Here is a 16970-nt window from a genome sequence, read left to right as displayed (position 1 = left end):
AAGACTTGACTTGATCCGGCAACAGGGAGGAACAACAAATAAACCGAAACTGATGACAGTCAAAAACACCTATGTTACTTTGCGAGCAAAACAAACACTGCAAATTAGTCCATCCACCTGAAACACCACAAAAACGGAAAAGTTCCACAGAAAATCCCAACCACCCGACCACTCAAACATCAAAACTAGAGGGGCTAAAACGCATTACATAAGTGAGCCAAAGATATGGCTCTGGTAACCACTGCAAAAGAAAGGATGAATGCTTTGCTGAACATATGCTGTTCAATTTCTTCCCACAACTGTTCTTCATATTATGCTACCTGCTCTAATGTAACGACAGTAACATGACAGCAACGACATGTCTATCAGTCTGTCTGTATCAGTATAGTATAAGTTGCTTATTCGTGTACTTTCATTCATGCATTCACGACTCTGCTCAAATGACTGAAAGCTCCAAGACAAATGTCTTTGTAAGGAAGCCAATCAATAGAAATGCTGTCTAATGGTCTCCATCATCAATAATACAGTGAGGCTGAGAATTTGGACCTCTACAGTATCCAGCAGCTCAGAAAGCCTGTATGTTGTTAATAATATCCCTCTGTATTTATTTCATCATGTTACTTGGTAACAGTACACACCAGACACACACTGCAATGTAAATAAAATACTAAACAGCTCATATGGTGCCACAATCTGTGTAACAGATAGCCTCTGTTGCTTATCACACCAAACACACACACACACACACACACACACACACACACACACACACACACACACACACACACACACACACACACACACACACACACACACACACACACACACACACACACACACACACACACTCTCAAAGGACATAAAACATACATTTACAGTCCACTTTGATATCATGCCCTGAAAAAGAAGACCAGTGCTGCTCTTTGGTGAAGTATCTGAGGATGGATTCTGCCTTTCATGGGCGCTACACAGATTTCTGGTGGGAAACAGCAGCTGTTAAAATCGACTATCAGAGACTCATGAACACGGAATGGAAGAGAAATGTGAAAGCTGACTGAACCGGAAGAATTGTCGACGATTAACTTTCTGTTGACCAACACATGTTCAAGGCAAATGCTTAGTTCTCTTCAGTTAAAAATGTGTTTTTTGCTGTTTTCATTAAGAGATATTCATTCTTTTGGTAAAAAAATAAAAATAAAAAAAAGACTCTAGGACCATGCACACTTATTACCATTGTGACTCATCATCTGACTTAATGAGACATCCTTAATCAAATAAAATCATTAAACGGATTAAATGGCGAACCTATTCCGACTGTCCCCATCAATGAGTTTCCAGATTTACCGTAACAAACCACCTACTCCTCTTTGTTCTTTCCTCAAGACACAAAAACAGGAAATTCTCACGCTCAAAACAAAGCAGATATGGAGACGTTTTTTCCTGCTTCAGCATGATTCAAGCTGTCTGATTGATGGAATCATCAGCAGTCGTGATTTAGAGGGGTGACATCACTGGATGCATAATGCAGCCTCGGCATTTACAGTACAACGGACATGCTGTGAGCCTGAGATGGAGCTCCTCAGCTGAAGAACCTTCACCTGGAGGAGGAAGCGGAGGATTCTGACTGGCATAAACAGTATTATCTTGTATATCACTTCCCCGTCACACTTTACAGTTGAGCTTTAGTGAGCTTCAGTTCAGTATGTGCTGTTACAGAAAAACAGCAGTTACAAGCAACAAGAAGACTCTCCTATGCCACCTCCTACGTGGTCTGCACTCAGCAGCATGCCAGTATACACATTTATCATGGCAGAAGGTGGACACAGCTATTTTGTTTTGTTGTAATAGAAAGACAAAGAGAAAACGGCACTTTTTCTACGATCAAAGCAAAGTTGCAAATATAGAGATATATTTCAGTTTTGACAAAAATACCACTGGAAAACTAAAAGAATCTGTTGAAAATGTTTTTAACTTTTTACCTCCTACTGTCCAGCCTGCCGGATAAAATCACTCTGTAGAACTGTCACAGTCTGCCAAAACTATAAAAAGTTATATTGATATGAACTTTTCTGTTATTGTGGTTCTTTTCAAAGAAAGAACATCTGTCAAAAACGTTTATAGTCGAATTCCAGGAAAGGCTTGAATAAAAATTTGTTCTATTGGGTCACATTGTTCAAAAATATACCTTCAGTAATTGTGTTTAGTTAAGTGTTTGTGGAGGTGTGTGTCAGCTCTGGCAGAACCTTCACAACATCCAGATACAGTCATATAAATGTGACTGTCCTTTGTCATTAATACCGTTTGAAGATTGTTATTTTATTTCTGTAGTCAACTGAATGACAATGTAACAAAATCATTTTGGTCAAGATGATTGCAGCGTGAAATTTTATTCTCCTTTCCTGGTTTTATTTCTCTTGAAGTGCATTTTTTTGGCATTTTCTGAGTTGATCTGCATTTATCTAATTAAAGATTTAAGATCTACTTTGCTTTGAAAAATGATGATTTTTGTATCAGTGTTGTTAATAATTGTGTCGTTTGTCACAGCAGTGAGAACTGAAAGCACACTGCGGTCTGGTTGAACGTTGCATTTGTGACATCTGACTTCAAACAAAGACCAGTAATTGCAACAGATACATTTCAAGTCAGTGCAGCTGATCCAAAGCCTCAATCAACATCTGAATCTCTCCACATGTTCTGGTCACCAACTTACTGCAAAATACTTTTATTGAGCTGCTCACATACAGTAATTTGGAGAAGAACAGCCGATTTCTGCCACAGCAGCCACCACAAGAGGGTCTATTTAGGAATAAAGCCGGTGTCAGGTACTGGGGAACTGCAGCCGTGTGACCTTACAGTGTAACAGAGCTCAGCAGGAGCTCTGACCTCTGTTGTAACACCATCTGCTTCAGGTCAGCCTGTGCATTATGGCAAATTAATTTCACCACGTCAGACATACACCACATAACTTCACACACACACACACAAACATGCACACACAAACACACAAAATCTCTAAAATATGATGGAATTCAAGAGGTGAATCAGGTTTTTAAATCATCAAGACATCAAGCCATGAATAGTCTTTTTAGTAAATCATCTTGATAGATTAGTTCTGTTGGAAGCAGATGTTCATGAATGTTTCCTTTGAGAGGATGGATGTTCACTTGGCAGCCGGCTATGTTGCACACATTTAAAATGCATGTGGGGAAAGTTGCAAGTGCAGCTCTGCACTTGTTATTTCATGGCAATGACAAAAGGTAAACATTTACATCTTTCGTTCTCACAACTTCGGCAAACACACAGAAACCCGTCTCATTTACTGTCCCTGTCAATTAACATACCTCTGTGCCAGACTCCCATACAACAAGTGCTTTAGGCTAGTTAAAGTTGTTAGCAGCCCTCTATTATTAGAGAAGAATCCCCACAAGGATCACTTTCGTACAATGGATTCTTTGTGTACTTCCATGGAAACTCCAAAGAGCTGCTCCCCACCTTGTTAACCTACTTTACTCCCATTATTAACTGTACCCACAAGTTTGTGATGCTTGGCAGTAAAAGCTTTTAATATCCTTCCATACCGTAAATGAACAGACAAAGATTTTTTAATAGCAATAAAGTGTTTAACACCTGTTGTCCTGATTTTTTTTGGAAGCTTCTCATCATTCAAACAATATCTCCAAACAATTTCTAGGGTTCGCAAAAAACAATATGTGGAAGCAACATGTTATAACAAGCAGGATGTGATCCAGGATGTGGTTTTCAAACGGCCTGACTAACGAGAAGCAGTAACAACCAGCTTTTATGGCACAACAACAGAATCCTCCGCGGCTGCTGGTGTCATTTGCCGGGAGGAAACGCTCCGTCCTCTCCTCGGCGCAGCAGCAGCACCGAAATCCGTGATGTCCGCACCACATTTTTAAGGCGGTCACGGTCACAAAACGATACGTTCAATCGGCTGAGAAATCACCACTTTGCTGCCACAGCGACATATATTCTCCTACATGTCTACCATCACCGAGGAAAAGTTTATTTACATCGACCTTCTCCGCGCGCTTCGCTGAACCAGCAGCTGAAAGACACGCTGGCACAAACATGTTTCTCTCCTTCTGTGTGGAAATGTTGGAGGTTACCTTTGTACTGCAGCGAGTTGCCGGTTCGTATTTTCACACTTCCGCGTATAGACTCTCCCGGACTGTAAACCACCTTGTTGTTGGCAAAAGTGATCTCAAATTCTTGAAGCTTTCCCATGGCTCCGCTCCTCCGCCGCTCTGCGTCTGTGAAAGCAGCGAGGAGGCGACGCTGCGCTCTCACCTGCTGCCGACAGAGACCACTGACGTCACTTTGACAGCCCATTGAGAGTAATGGGAGGGATAATCACTGATTCATCTCGCGGTTTATGGGCTGAAGGCGAAGGTCGTTTAAACCAGTGGTTCTCAAACTTTTTCACGTCAAGGACCCCTAAACTGACACAAATCAGACCACGGACCCCCATCTGATAAGATTTTGTCCCAGGTTCCTCTACTTGATAAGATTTTTGCTTTGAGATGTTTTATTACAGAAAGTGTATGAAACCCATGACCAAAATAGTCATACGTTCTGTCATTGTCTTATTTACGGATGAAATTTTAGTGAAAATAAATTATTCCCCTTTTGGCTGGGGACCATCCAGAGCCCCCCGAAGGACCGCTAGAGGTCCCCGGACCCCACTTTGAGTACCACAATATAATTAAGTTGCACGGTATAGTATTTTTGTTTTGTTTTGTTTACGTTTTTAATTTAGCTGTCTATTCTTAAATTTTTTATTCATTGTCCTGCTCATTGATTGCATTGAACTTATTCTAATTTATAATTTCACTGTGTCTTTTCTGTTTTTATGTCTGTGAAGCACTTATTTTTGAAAAGTGCTAGCCTATATAAATGAAGGTTACAATTAGTATTTATCTAAATTAACTGGCTCTAAAACCTGCTTTCAACATTGTAATTGCAGAAGTCAATCTCCAAAAAAAGAAAGAAAGAAAGAAAGAAAGAAAGAAAGATGTCAGCATTCTGGATGAATTTCATTTAGTGGACTTAATGGCTTTACTCAACTTAATACCCTTCACCCCGTACACATTTTGCCATGTTTTTATTTATTTATTTGTTTTTATAATGCAACTGTTGATACATCCTTGTTTATTAAAAAGAAGAGGAAGAAGAGGAAAGGAAATACAGAGCTCCAAATACCAGTAAGACTGAAAGGATATGCCATAGTTGGTGATGTTGTTTCACCAACTATAGCAGTTTATCCTGTGTGCACTTGAAAGTTGGACACATGTTGTACACAGCCATATCCTCATGTGTCTACCCATACTGTAATACCTGTAATGCAGGTTCAGTTTCATTTTGACTGTACAGGACTTTCCAAGGATGATAATACAGTACAAATATTACCACGCAGTCTGAGAAATCTTGTTCATTTGGTAGGCCTACATTCCTTCCCAGTGTATCATTATAGATGCATGGGATAAACAAGGGTAAAAAATGAGCTGCTGGGACACTATTAAGTCCTTACTTCCTCTCGCTCTGTAAATTGTTTACAGTTTTTTTTAAGCTAGAATTCTACCTGTGTGGTTATTTGTTTAAACACAAAATGATTTAGGAATATACAACATGTAAGTACAAATCTGAAATAGAAAGGTTATCAACTAGTCTTTCACAGGGACCCTTCTCAAGCTAGGGCCTCGGGATCTCGGGTAACATACAGTACAGCAAGACTGGAGCTTCTGGGGCTCCTGGAGTTCTGGGGCCCTGGAGCAGTTGCCCACTTTGCCATTTGATAATCCAGCCTTATTGGCACTGCCCTCCAAAAAGTACTTTTCTGCACTTAATTTCTGAGTGCATGCAGTTCAAGTCTAATAGAGTTCACTCTCAGCAAGGGGTGAAGGTGTTAGTGTGGGGAACTCAACTCAACTGTCTCAAATGACATTATTACAATATTGTCTATGTTCAAAACAGGAAAACCCTCTAAACGAAATGTATTGCATGTAGACTGGCAGTGTCGCAATCCTTTTAGTCAATGTTAAGAGCACTATGTTGGCATTTAGAGAACAATATATGACCATATTGTCTTGTATTAACAGGAAAAGATACCAGGTGTGAACCAAAAGACTCTGAATCAAAACTTAACATATAGTAAAAAATGTAAAACTATTGCACCACATATTCAACACAAATGTGTTTTTTTCTTTTCTTTTTCAGCAGTTGGCAAAGCATTGCACAACTGTCCGCAACTTTTTCCTGCTGTGAGTGATTCAACCATTTCCATTGTGGGCTAACCAAGTACATCAAAACCACACTCAAAAATTAAGGCATTTTAGACTGCATGCTGGCATTTTTAAGTGCACTTCATTTTGTATTTTGGTAAGTTAAAACATACACTATTAGAAACACAGTTTGAATAAAATTGTCTCACAGCACTTCTCTTGGCTCATACACTTCCCATCTCTGTGTATGCTTCCTGTCTCTAACTGTGCTTCCTGTCTCGATGTGCAGCACCAGCAGATGAATGTTATAGATTTGAAAGTTTTGATAGCTTTGATGCATAAAACATTCACAGAAAAGATAATTTGCTTTTTATTGTTTCCACTTTCAGTTTTAGTCATGAAGCTTTAAAATATGGCACTCATCAGAAGACAAAAAAAAAATGACGTCAAACACACAGAGACAGACAATAGTTTTCATTCTGCTTCTCTTTCTCCGTCATCATCTCACAAGGCTGCCAATATTCCTGGTAAAAAGCTCTGATGTTTCCATGACGACAGACAAACACCATGGTTGCCAAGTTACTCCCTGTATCCATGGAAATCTGGTGGCATCTGATCTGGCCTAAAGAATCTCTTTTTTTTTTTTGTTTACTCGTATTGCAAAAAACGCTTCCCTCCAACAGCTTGAATAATGAGTCATTTTGACACCGCAAGGATGAAAATGAGAGGATCGTATTTCAGGAAGTAACAGGATAAGATGTTAACGCCATATGTCAGATACACTGAGCATCAGGTTGAGGTGAATCCATGCCAATACTGAGAGTATGATGACTAGGCAACCTCATTCATGTTTTTTCTGCCATCATATATCATATGATAACAGATCATGTTGTTCTTGTTGTGGATTGATGGTTCATCTACTCAAACCACATCCTTCTTCTCCCTTCATAAAGTGCTGCATAGATGTCTCAAGGCCCCATTTCCCAAAAGGATTTTAAGATTAATGTGATCTTAGCCCACAGACTTAAAATGAGACTGAGATCATCTTAGCCTTAAGATGCATTTGGGAAACGGAGGTTCTGGTCTGTAATGACACTCTGACCTTCCATCAGGTGGATCTGACAAGTGAATTACTGTTGTTTTAACTGTGGAGTCATGCTGAGACAAAGTAAGATGAGAAATACAGCAGAAGCTCCACCTGGTGGACAGTTGCCATAAGTATTTACATCTGTAACTACAGTGGTGGTTTAGGCCAGATGGCTGTTTCCTGAATTTATTTTACTCTTGGGATTGGATGTTTTGATGTTTTTAAGGCCTTTTTTGCCTTTTCTCCTCATCTAGCACAACTGTTGTAAAAGTATGAGTCTTTCCTTTTAGAGTCAGATAAGCTGAATAAAGTCTTTTAACCTATCACAGTATTTGTAATTAGAGTAATTGCATATCACTGTAGCAAATATAGTTCTTTATACTTTCTACATAACAGATTTTAACCAAGATGTCCCTTCACTTGTTGACTACTGTAGGTCAGTGCAGCTGGATTGTTCAGATAGAAACTGAAAAGGAAGGGCAGAGCAGCAGATAGCACCATCTTTAACAAAACATGCTACAGACTGCGCAAGAGGAAGAGATAGGGAGGGATGGAAAAGGAGAGCAGAGTGAGAGGCAGGAGGACGACAAACTCACAAAGGGAAGAGAAAAGGAGAAGAGAGAGAGAGAAGAATGAGATGAAGAAGAACTGAATGTGAGGGATGAAGAACTGAGTGAGAAAGATGAGACAGAATAAGAATGGCACAGGCACAGAAACAGAAACTGACAGGAAGAGATAAGGACTGAGAGTATTAGTCATATTTCTATTATTATTATTGTTGTTGTTATTGTTAGTGTTGTTGTTATTATGCTTCTCTGTGTCTCTCTCTCCTCTCTTCCCTTCCCTCTTTCTCTCTCAACCCAACCAGTGAGGGCAGATGGCCGCCCACCAAGAGCCTGGTTCTTCTTCCCATCAAAGGGGAGTTTTTCCTTGCTGCTGTTGCCAAATGCTTGCTCATGGGAGAATGTTGGGTCTCTGTAAAATAAAGAGTACAATCTAGACCTGCTTTATGTGAAAAGTGCCCTGAGATAACTTCTGTTGTGATTCGGCGTTAAATAAATAAAGTTGAATTTAATTGAAAAAAATTGAAAAATTGAATTAAGGGACTTTTGACTCTGTTTCTGCTTTCAGCTGGACGTCATGGTATGTTTTCTCTCTGTTTATATAAATTCCAGCACAATAACACACTCACTCAAAAAGTTATTGGCTATGTTCTGTCATTTACCTGCAGAATCGTGGGGACCCCCGCACACCACCCTGCCGAAACTTCCTGCCACCTTGTTGCCACTAAGCTTTGTGGCTATAGCAGCTTCTAACGGGCCACAACATATACTGAATACCCAAACTGAGTGAACGAACCCAGATGAGCTCAGTTTATTTCCCACAGTTGCTTCCGAACACTGACTGCTCACAGCGTTGCCTACATTTCATTTAGGTTAAAGTCCCTACACTGAAAAATTTGATTTTCTTATTATTACTTCAGCTGCATGTTTGAGCTTTACTGTGCAGAAGGACGTATGTGCAGAGACACTACAAAGTTGTTTTCACCTTCATCTGCTGAATGAGTAAAATTTCTCTATCTTAATTCTCAGTTTAAGGCGTATACCTATGAGCATGATTTGTGACATCACAACTAGTTTGGAAGCCAATCATGGCCCAGTATGCAACTTAAACACGTGTGATGTAGAAACTTGAAGACTCCAGTGCACATACACTGAGAATGGACTTTACAGTGAAGTAGGAGACATCTCGTAGGCTATCCAGCAGTTTTTTCAATGAGGAAGAAGGAGGAGATGCCATTTTAAGGATCTTAAAGTAGTTTTTTATGGAAAAACATATTAGACACACATTATTATAATTCAAAGCAGGATCTGAACCAAAACACTTCAGGGATGAGGGTTATTCCTTGCTGTCAGCAGCACACCACCTATCTTGTTCGTCTTTCCTTCCCTCTCCTTACTTACTAATTTCTTTTGGTGTCTCTGTCTGACATTCAGCAACCAATCAATAGGACAAATTACACTCTATTGACCATGATACTATTGCTATTGTATTGATTGATTGCTCTGCTCTAGTTTTAACCTGTTACATTTTTGCAAATTTTAAGAGACAAACAAGAAAAAACTGAGACAAGTACAGCACCATGTATCTTTATTTCACTTTGTCCGCACTAACACATGTAACACAAGATTTAAGAAACAATGACTAATATTTTAATACAATATAATATGTATGAGGGCTCCGAAAAAAACCCACCTGCATTTCTGACAAAACTGCTGTGCAAAATATTTAACTTCTTATTTCTAAGGACTATAACAGTACTGGAGAAGCAGCTGTCTGTGCACATCTGCACATGTAAATGCAAGCTATGTCAAACTAAACCACTTAGATCAATAAATTCATCAACAAAAACAAACATCATGTCTTAATTTCTTCATCGCCATGTTATTCAAGCATCTTACTCAGGTAGACGCACAGATAGATGTGCAATTCTCCTACTCGCTCTCCTCTTCCTCTTGTGAATCAAGCAGGCAGGTGCTCGCGATGGCCTTTGTCACAGCGTACGGGTCGCAATTTGCTGCAGGGCGGCGGTCCTCAAAGTAGCCTTTCTTCTCATGGCCTACCTGGCGAGGGATGCGGACGCTGGAGCCACGGTTGGCCACTCCAGCAGAGAAATCATTGATGCTGGAGGTTTCATGATGACCTGTGAGACGTCTCATGTTGTCCTGACCTCCACGTGGGTCGTACACTTTGATGTGCTCCAAGTGTCTTTTGCTCAACTTCTCAATGGCCTGCTCGATGTATCTGTCATCAGAGAAAAAAACAGAAGAGACAGTTGAGTGGAGTTTGGTGCTGGGCATTAGTGTATGGCAGGTTTTTAGAGTTTTTCCACAGAGAACATAGCCACAAACAACACTATGAGAACTGTGAGAGTGAACCAAAACAGTAAAGGCCAGAAATCCAAAACAATGAGCTGAAAGGTGCTATAAAGGTCTATCACGCTATCAAGTGATCCCTTGTACATACAAGTATTTCATCGTTTATATATAAATATTGCTGATAGCCGCGTTAAGTTACAGAATTTAGAGAAACTCAATTATCTGCAGTCACAGGAACACTTACAGTCCATATTAAATTAGTCCAATTGTTTCTTTCTTTATAAGTTTTGAGTATGTAAAAAATTAAAAGATTTCTGCCTGAAAACAGAGAAATTTCAAAGGTGCATGTGTTATGTGAAATGATCAACCAGTGAAAAATTTAGCCTGTTGGAAAAGCTGCAGTGTGTTACTGTGTTTTTATCACCCTAAGTACCAAAAATGATCAAATAAGGACACAAAAAGTAAAGTAAATGTAAATTATACTTGGGGATTTTCATTGTATTGTATGGAATCACATTGTATTAAGACCAAATCAAATAACAGCTATGTTATTGGATCATATCAAATACAAAATCATATAGCTCTATAGAGAGATTTGTGATCATGCAAACACAATTAGAGTGTGTTTCAGAATCTATAAGTGACACTATTTACCAGAACATTCATTTTCTAGATAAACTCTGACTTCAAAACAGTGCTTTTAATAATTTACCGACAGTCTTTTAAAACCATCCAACCATTTGCAAAAATAAAAACATTGTCAATAAAAACATATTTAATCCTAATTATTTACCAATTAAAATGAATGAATTGCTGTCACTAGAAGTTTCTATGGAAATGTTTACTCACTGCAGTCCCCCTTCTTCCCTCATCTGCTTGGTGCTGACATTTGTGTGGCAACCAGCACCGTTCCAGTTGCCCTCCATTGGTTTGGGGTCCAGTGTTGCAACAACCCCAAAATCTTCACAAACACGGTGCAGCAGGAAGCGTGCAACCCACAGGTGGTCTCCCATCTCAATGCCCTCACAGGGACCCACCTGGAACTCCCACTGAGGTTAGAAGAAGGGTAGAGGCAATGAAAAGAGGGTGAAATAGCACATGGGAAGAAAAGAAAAAACATGAACAATAATTCAAGTTGAATGCAAAGTCATGCCAATGTGGAAGCATTTTCTTTCCACTGCTGTGTATTTGAATAATGCTGACACTTGCCTGAGATGGCATAACCTCAGCGTTGGAGCCACAGATTTTGATTCCTGCATAGAGACAGGCCTTGTAGTGACACTCCACAATGTCCCGTCCATAAGCATTGTCTGCCCCCACCCCACAGTAGTAAGGACCTGAAAATGGGGGATAAGATGGGAAGCTTGTTAAGACAAAATTCATGCAAAGCCTGTGCAAAAATTAATTGTATTTGTGATTAATTGACAATTCTGAGATAATTTTATTTCTGGTACCACTTTATAATATGCCAGTTTGTAAAAAACAGTTTGGCTGGAGGTGATCCTCCACCAGCATAAATGATTTTGTCTTTTTATCTCATTCTTTAATTCACAGGGAAGATCTGATGAGCTGTTTGCAAGGAGAACTTTTGGGTTGCCAGGTTCTGAAAATTCTCTGGTGTATGAGTCGGACCAAGAGCTAAAGAGCATCCACACTACACATTTAATTTAATTCATTTTATTTTTTTCATGGAACAAATTCTTTATAAGAGACTCACCAACATTTATAACTGCAGATTTGATAACTTGTTACGCTCATTCACAACCTTTTTGGATTGTTATCCTTTATAGCCAATGCACATTCACGGCCAAGCAGTGAACAGTTTGAACCAAAAAGTGATGTTTCCTTATCAGATTATTTTTAGAGTTCTGAGGAGGTAAAATTCCCAAAGTATTTCATAAAAAACCAAAGATTTATTTGAAATTACATGTAGCTTTTCTTTTTAAATTAAGTTGATTTATTTACAATTCTAAATTTTAAAAAAATTGCTGAGTTTTCTGCTACAGAAGTGTTTTGCCTGATTCTTTTTTAACTTGTTAATCTTATTGTGACCCCGTAGATTTATCTTGCTAAAAAGTTGTGGATTTCTTACTTTCTAATAAGTCATGAGGTCTGCAGTTGTAGGTGTTAGCGATGTGTTAGTCAATGGCCTAGATTTCTCACAACCTGGCAACCCAAATGTTCAGCTTGCAAGCAGCTTATTATTGCTTTGTTAAGTATTAAATACTTTACTTTACTAAAAATCAATAAGCCATAAATTACTTACTTATTACTTATTTGCTTATTAAACAGTGGTACCTTATTTTGCAATACTTCTTCCACATGAATAATTTGAACAAAGAGGAGTGAAAATTGGTTGCTGACTCACCTTGGGGTGGTGGATATCCATTCGCAGGCCAACCAAAAGGGTATTTATCAATTCCTAAGAGAGTGTACTCCTGCTCCATGCCGAACCACATAGAGTGCTCTTTAATCTTCTCCATCACTTTGTTGCAGCTCGCTCGATGGTTCGTTTCTAGACAGTAAAGACAAAAACCAGTACAGCTTGTTTGTCCTAACCTTATGGGTCATGGCCGTAAAAAGGTAAACAGAAAGGTGAAAAATGTACCTGAAGGCAAGCGGTTGTATTTGAGGACCTCACACAGGACCAGTTTGTTGGGGTCGAATGTGAATGGATCCCTGAACATGCACACAGGGATGAGGTACATGTCACTGTTGGAGCCTTCGGCCTGGTATGTGCTCGAGCCATCAAAGTTCCACTCAGGAATATCTGGTAATATCATTTTAGCCAAATGATTGTCAGCAAAAACATCTCTTCTAAATATAAGTCAGAATTGGATTTGTGTCATGCTGCGTAATGTGAAACCTGATCAGCTCACAGACTATTTTAACTCTGATGCCACCAGGAAAAAAATCCTGTGCATTTATTGTATTTGGGAACCAAATTAACTTAAATGTTTTACTTAAATACAAACATCATAATGGAAAATTACACTATTACACACTGTTGATTGTTATTAACAGTAAAATGTACCAAAAGTATCAAAAGTAGAGTAGGGTTAGGATATTTTTTCTGTCAAGCGAAAACCTTGGATCTCAAGGTTTCCATGATCAGATCAGGTGAAGAAAGGATTTAAAGCAGCATTAATTGATTTATTTGGCCACTTGGGGGCAGTGGAACAAGCTGAGAACATTGACAAAGTTGTTACCATGCACTGTCAAATATCTTCTTACACACCCAATTGATACAAACCAATATTAACATTCATTTGGAGTCATGTTTCTGGCCACCTGATGAATGTAAATCCAATTCTCTCTCTCCTTTTAGTTTGGTCTCTTGCTTTTTTAACTGCTAAATGCTCCACTTTGTCCACCAGCTAGTCGCTAACGTTGTCTGCTGTTTAGTGCAGGGCAATCAGGGTACATTTGGTTTATTGGACCTTTTTCATTGAAAACAGCCACCCACTGCCTCCGTTAAGAGCTGGAAAACCAAAACAATTAAAGTTGAAGTTGGTTAAAGGACCTAAAGGAAACTAAAATTCCCCATAGAGCTGAGTGGAACTGCAGAGTCAGTTGATAATTTACAAGGGTCACCTTTTAACATTACACTTAGTCATTTGATCTGTTGTTAACATAAAGTGCAACTCTAAGTACCAGTGCCCTCTGAGATCTCAATACAGTACTTAAACATTTGGTCTCTAGCTGAGCCTGCGTTTCACTGACGTTGTACCAGGATGCTCTTCTATACCTGTGCTGTTTACAATGTAGGTGTGCAACCCTCCCTTTTCTTGGAGCTTCTCCCTAACAACGCAGCTGTTATTCGTCTAGATATTTGTTTATGAATAACTCCTTCACTAGACCACAAACATCTCTAAAATAAATTTTAAATGCCTAAATCATTCTGTAATCTCTATCCATCTCTTAATCTCCTAATTTAATGTCTTTCTCTACTTTGCAAGGCTGGAGGACATTTTAAATAACCATTACATTAAGTTTTTAAAGCCATTAACTGCTAAGAGTAGACTGAAGGATCAATTGTTTCACCCCTTAAAGAAACGTATTAAATGCATATTTTACTTTATCTTGACATGAAAAGTAAAGGTACAAAGGTAAAAGTAGACTCCTTAAAGTTAGGTAAAATGTCAACTGCTACGCACCCCAAAAGTATTTCACAATAAAAAGAGGACATTTACCATCTATGCTCTTTGGTTCCTCATCCAGGGTTCGGGTCTTATTGCGAAGTCCCTCTCCAGTGCCGTCGATCCAGATGTAGGTGACCTGGCACTTCCCGCCCTGCGGCAGGCTCATGTACTGCTGGTGCACAGCCTTGTTAAGACAGGAACTGACTGACACTGATGCCATGTTTACCTTTGATCAGAGAGACAGATCACAATGCAGAGGTGATGTTTTTATTATATTATGTGACTTGTTACCTCCAGTATCTGTCCTAGGTTTTGTGTTTTATGTTAGACGCTGGATTAGTCACTTCTTTAGATTAGTAGTTGATCTGCCTACTTATAGCACTTACCTCTGACAACTCTTAAAGGGAAATATTGTGTTGTTTGTTTACTTTTACCTCAGGAAAGTTTTTTAGGCTGCAATTCCATAGTTCTTTCTTTTACTTTAGTGAAGAAATTTAGAGTCTCCAATTCACCTTAAACCAAGTATGTTCATTGACAGGTGATAAACTCCATGCACAGAAGACCAGGATCAAGACTTAAACACACTTGTATATGGAGACTGCAGTTACAAACACTCAAAAGCAAACAGTGAAAAATAGAAAACCAAACAAACAAAGAAAAAACCCATCTGATTGAAAATAATAAATCAAGTGCACATATTAGTGCACAACTGTACACTAATATTTACTGAAACCAAATCTGTCTTTTGCCTGTGCTCTGCTGAAATCTCTATGAGGCACAATTACAGTAAATGAAAATAGAACAGAGAAGAAAACGAATGAAAATTTGTAACATCTGGTCTCTGAATGCATGCTGTCAATCACCTCTACTCTTTTTTATTAACATCAAATCAGTCCTCAGACCTTCATCAGGCAAGATTTAGACAGACAAAGAGTGCCGATACCATGTATATGTAAACATAAACCAGGAAGAGAAAACCAATCAGAGGCTGCCAGGAACAGCTGTTTGCTGTCAGTAAAATGTAAACAATAAGTAGGTCAAATATATTATAACCTATATATATTACACAATATACACACAACATTGGGGTTTTTGCATGTGCACCTCATCAATTATGAATTATTTATTATTGTTATATATATATATCTATGGTTTTTTTTTTTTTTTACAAAATCTGTAAATAATGTATTAACAGATCCAGTTGTGGATAAAGAACATATACATATATATCATATTATAATATTATGCTTAATTAAATTTAAAGATTCCCTTAACTTCATTCACAGAAAAAGTACAAAACTTAATTTTTACTTTCATTTTCCCTCATGTTTCCTTCACTCAACAACTTTAACACTCTTATCTTCAGCAACATGTAAAACTTTTCAAAACCTTTAGTTCTTAGTAATATAAGTTCAGGTAGTTTGAGCTGTATCACTTAATGACCACATTTGTCCAGTTAATAGCATCAGACACAGCAATTTTCCTCATGTAAGGATCAAAAATTGATACATTAACTCAAATCATGAGTGTTGATTCAGATTACACAATGTTGTGCTTTGTTGAAGCACATTAAAAATAAAACAGATAAATATTTGGACTTACTGTGTTACAGGTGGCTCCAGATGTAGTCAAGTGACTATAGACAACTTTGTCTGATCTGCCTGAACCTGTTTGTGGTATTTAACTGGAATGTAAATGACCACGCTGACGTCACAGGATCACATGGACTCAACATAATATGACATTTTAAAGGCTTTCATTAGTTGTAGGTGTGTGTTTATGTGTAATACTGTATGTATGTTTCCATTACATACAGTCTGATGATGATGTTTTCATTAGACAAAAACAGATCCTTCATGCGTCTGTTAAGAAAAACATTTAAAATCTGTGACAAGATTTGCTCTGTGGAGAGAAAACATGTCAAGCAGTAAACATGACATCCGTATACAGTCAGCACATTGTAAACATTTAAACTGACCTCCTCAGTCAAAATCCACCCATTCTGTCCTCCACATAACATATACTATACAAATAAAACATATAAAAGTGCACACAGAAAGCAAAACAAAACAAATCAATCAAATCATTGCACAGGTACAGCTGAGGCGACCATAAACTCCCATGAGAAATAATAATGAACACCCACCTGTGCTGGAGAGGCCATCTGCTTATAGTGACTGCTGTTTGCTGAGCTGAGTCAAGTCTTGCAGCTCAGTGAACACAATTACAGACTAGGAGCAGCTCATATGTTCAGTTTCCGTCTGGTTAGCTGTCCTCAGATCAGGCATGAGAGCAGAAATTCAACAACTCCTACAGAAATAGGAATAATCACATGAGACACTGTGATGGTGTGTTTAAGGGTGTGATGCTGATGACACAAGCAACCTCAGCAGCTGTTTGGGAGCTGAGGGGCCACCAAAAGGCCACCATGGGTTCCCCAAACAACCAAATGACAAATTTCTGTTGTATCTCAACAGGACTAAGGGAGCGTTCATACTGACATTAGCTCTGCATGCAGGAGCAGGTATAATTTTATTTGTCAGCAAGTCAAAAAGCAGAAGAGAGTTATACAACTTTTTATAGCCTATAAGGTGTGTTCTGAAAGAAAAGGATCCTTGGC

At 38.7% G+C, this 16970-nt stretch overlaps 2 protein-coding genes across 2 annotated transcripts in view; both read right to left on the bottom strand.

The window, feature by feature from the left end:
- Positions 1-4338, bottom strand: part of arrdc1b (arrestin domain containing 1b) — a 39826-nt gene extending 35488 nt beyond the window's left edge. Inside the window, exon 1 of the mRNA XM_044333535.1 lies at positions 4131-4338. Coding sequence (XP_044189470.1) covers positions 4131-4248 — 118 coding nt within the window. The 5' untranslated portion in view covers positions 4249-4338. The remainder of the gene's footprint in view (positions 1-4130) is intronic.
- Positions 4339-9463: 5125 nt separating this feature from the next.
- LOC122968599 (glutamine synthetase-like) lies at positions 9464-15998 on the bottom strand. The gene is made up of 7 exons (XM_044333956.1): positions 15953-15998; positions 14402-14576; positions 12817-12978; positions 12577-12723; positions 11418-11545; positions 11058-11257; positions 9464-10134 (listed from the first exon to the last, which is right to left on the bottom strand). The coding sequence occupies exons 2-7, from the start codon at positions 14568-14570 to the stop codon at positions 9825-9827; spliced, it is 1116 nt and encodes a 371-aa protein (XP_044189891.1). The 5' UTR covers positions 14571-14576; positions 15953-15998; the 3' UTR covers positions 9464-9824.
- Positions 15999-16970: the final 972 nt, after the last annotated feature.

The sequence above is a fragment of the Thunnus albacares genome, chromosome 18, assembly GCF_914725855.1.
Source record: "Thunnus albacares chromosome 18, fThuAlb1.1, whole genome shotgun sequence".
NCBI lineage: Eukaryota > Metazoa > Chordata > Actinopteri > Scombriformes > Scombridae > Thunnus > Thunnus albacares.
The sequence above is the reverse complement of the archived record's forward strand: the minus strand, read 5'-3'. Positions and strand labels throughout refer to the sequence as shown.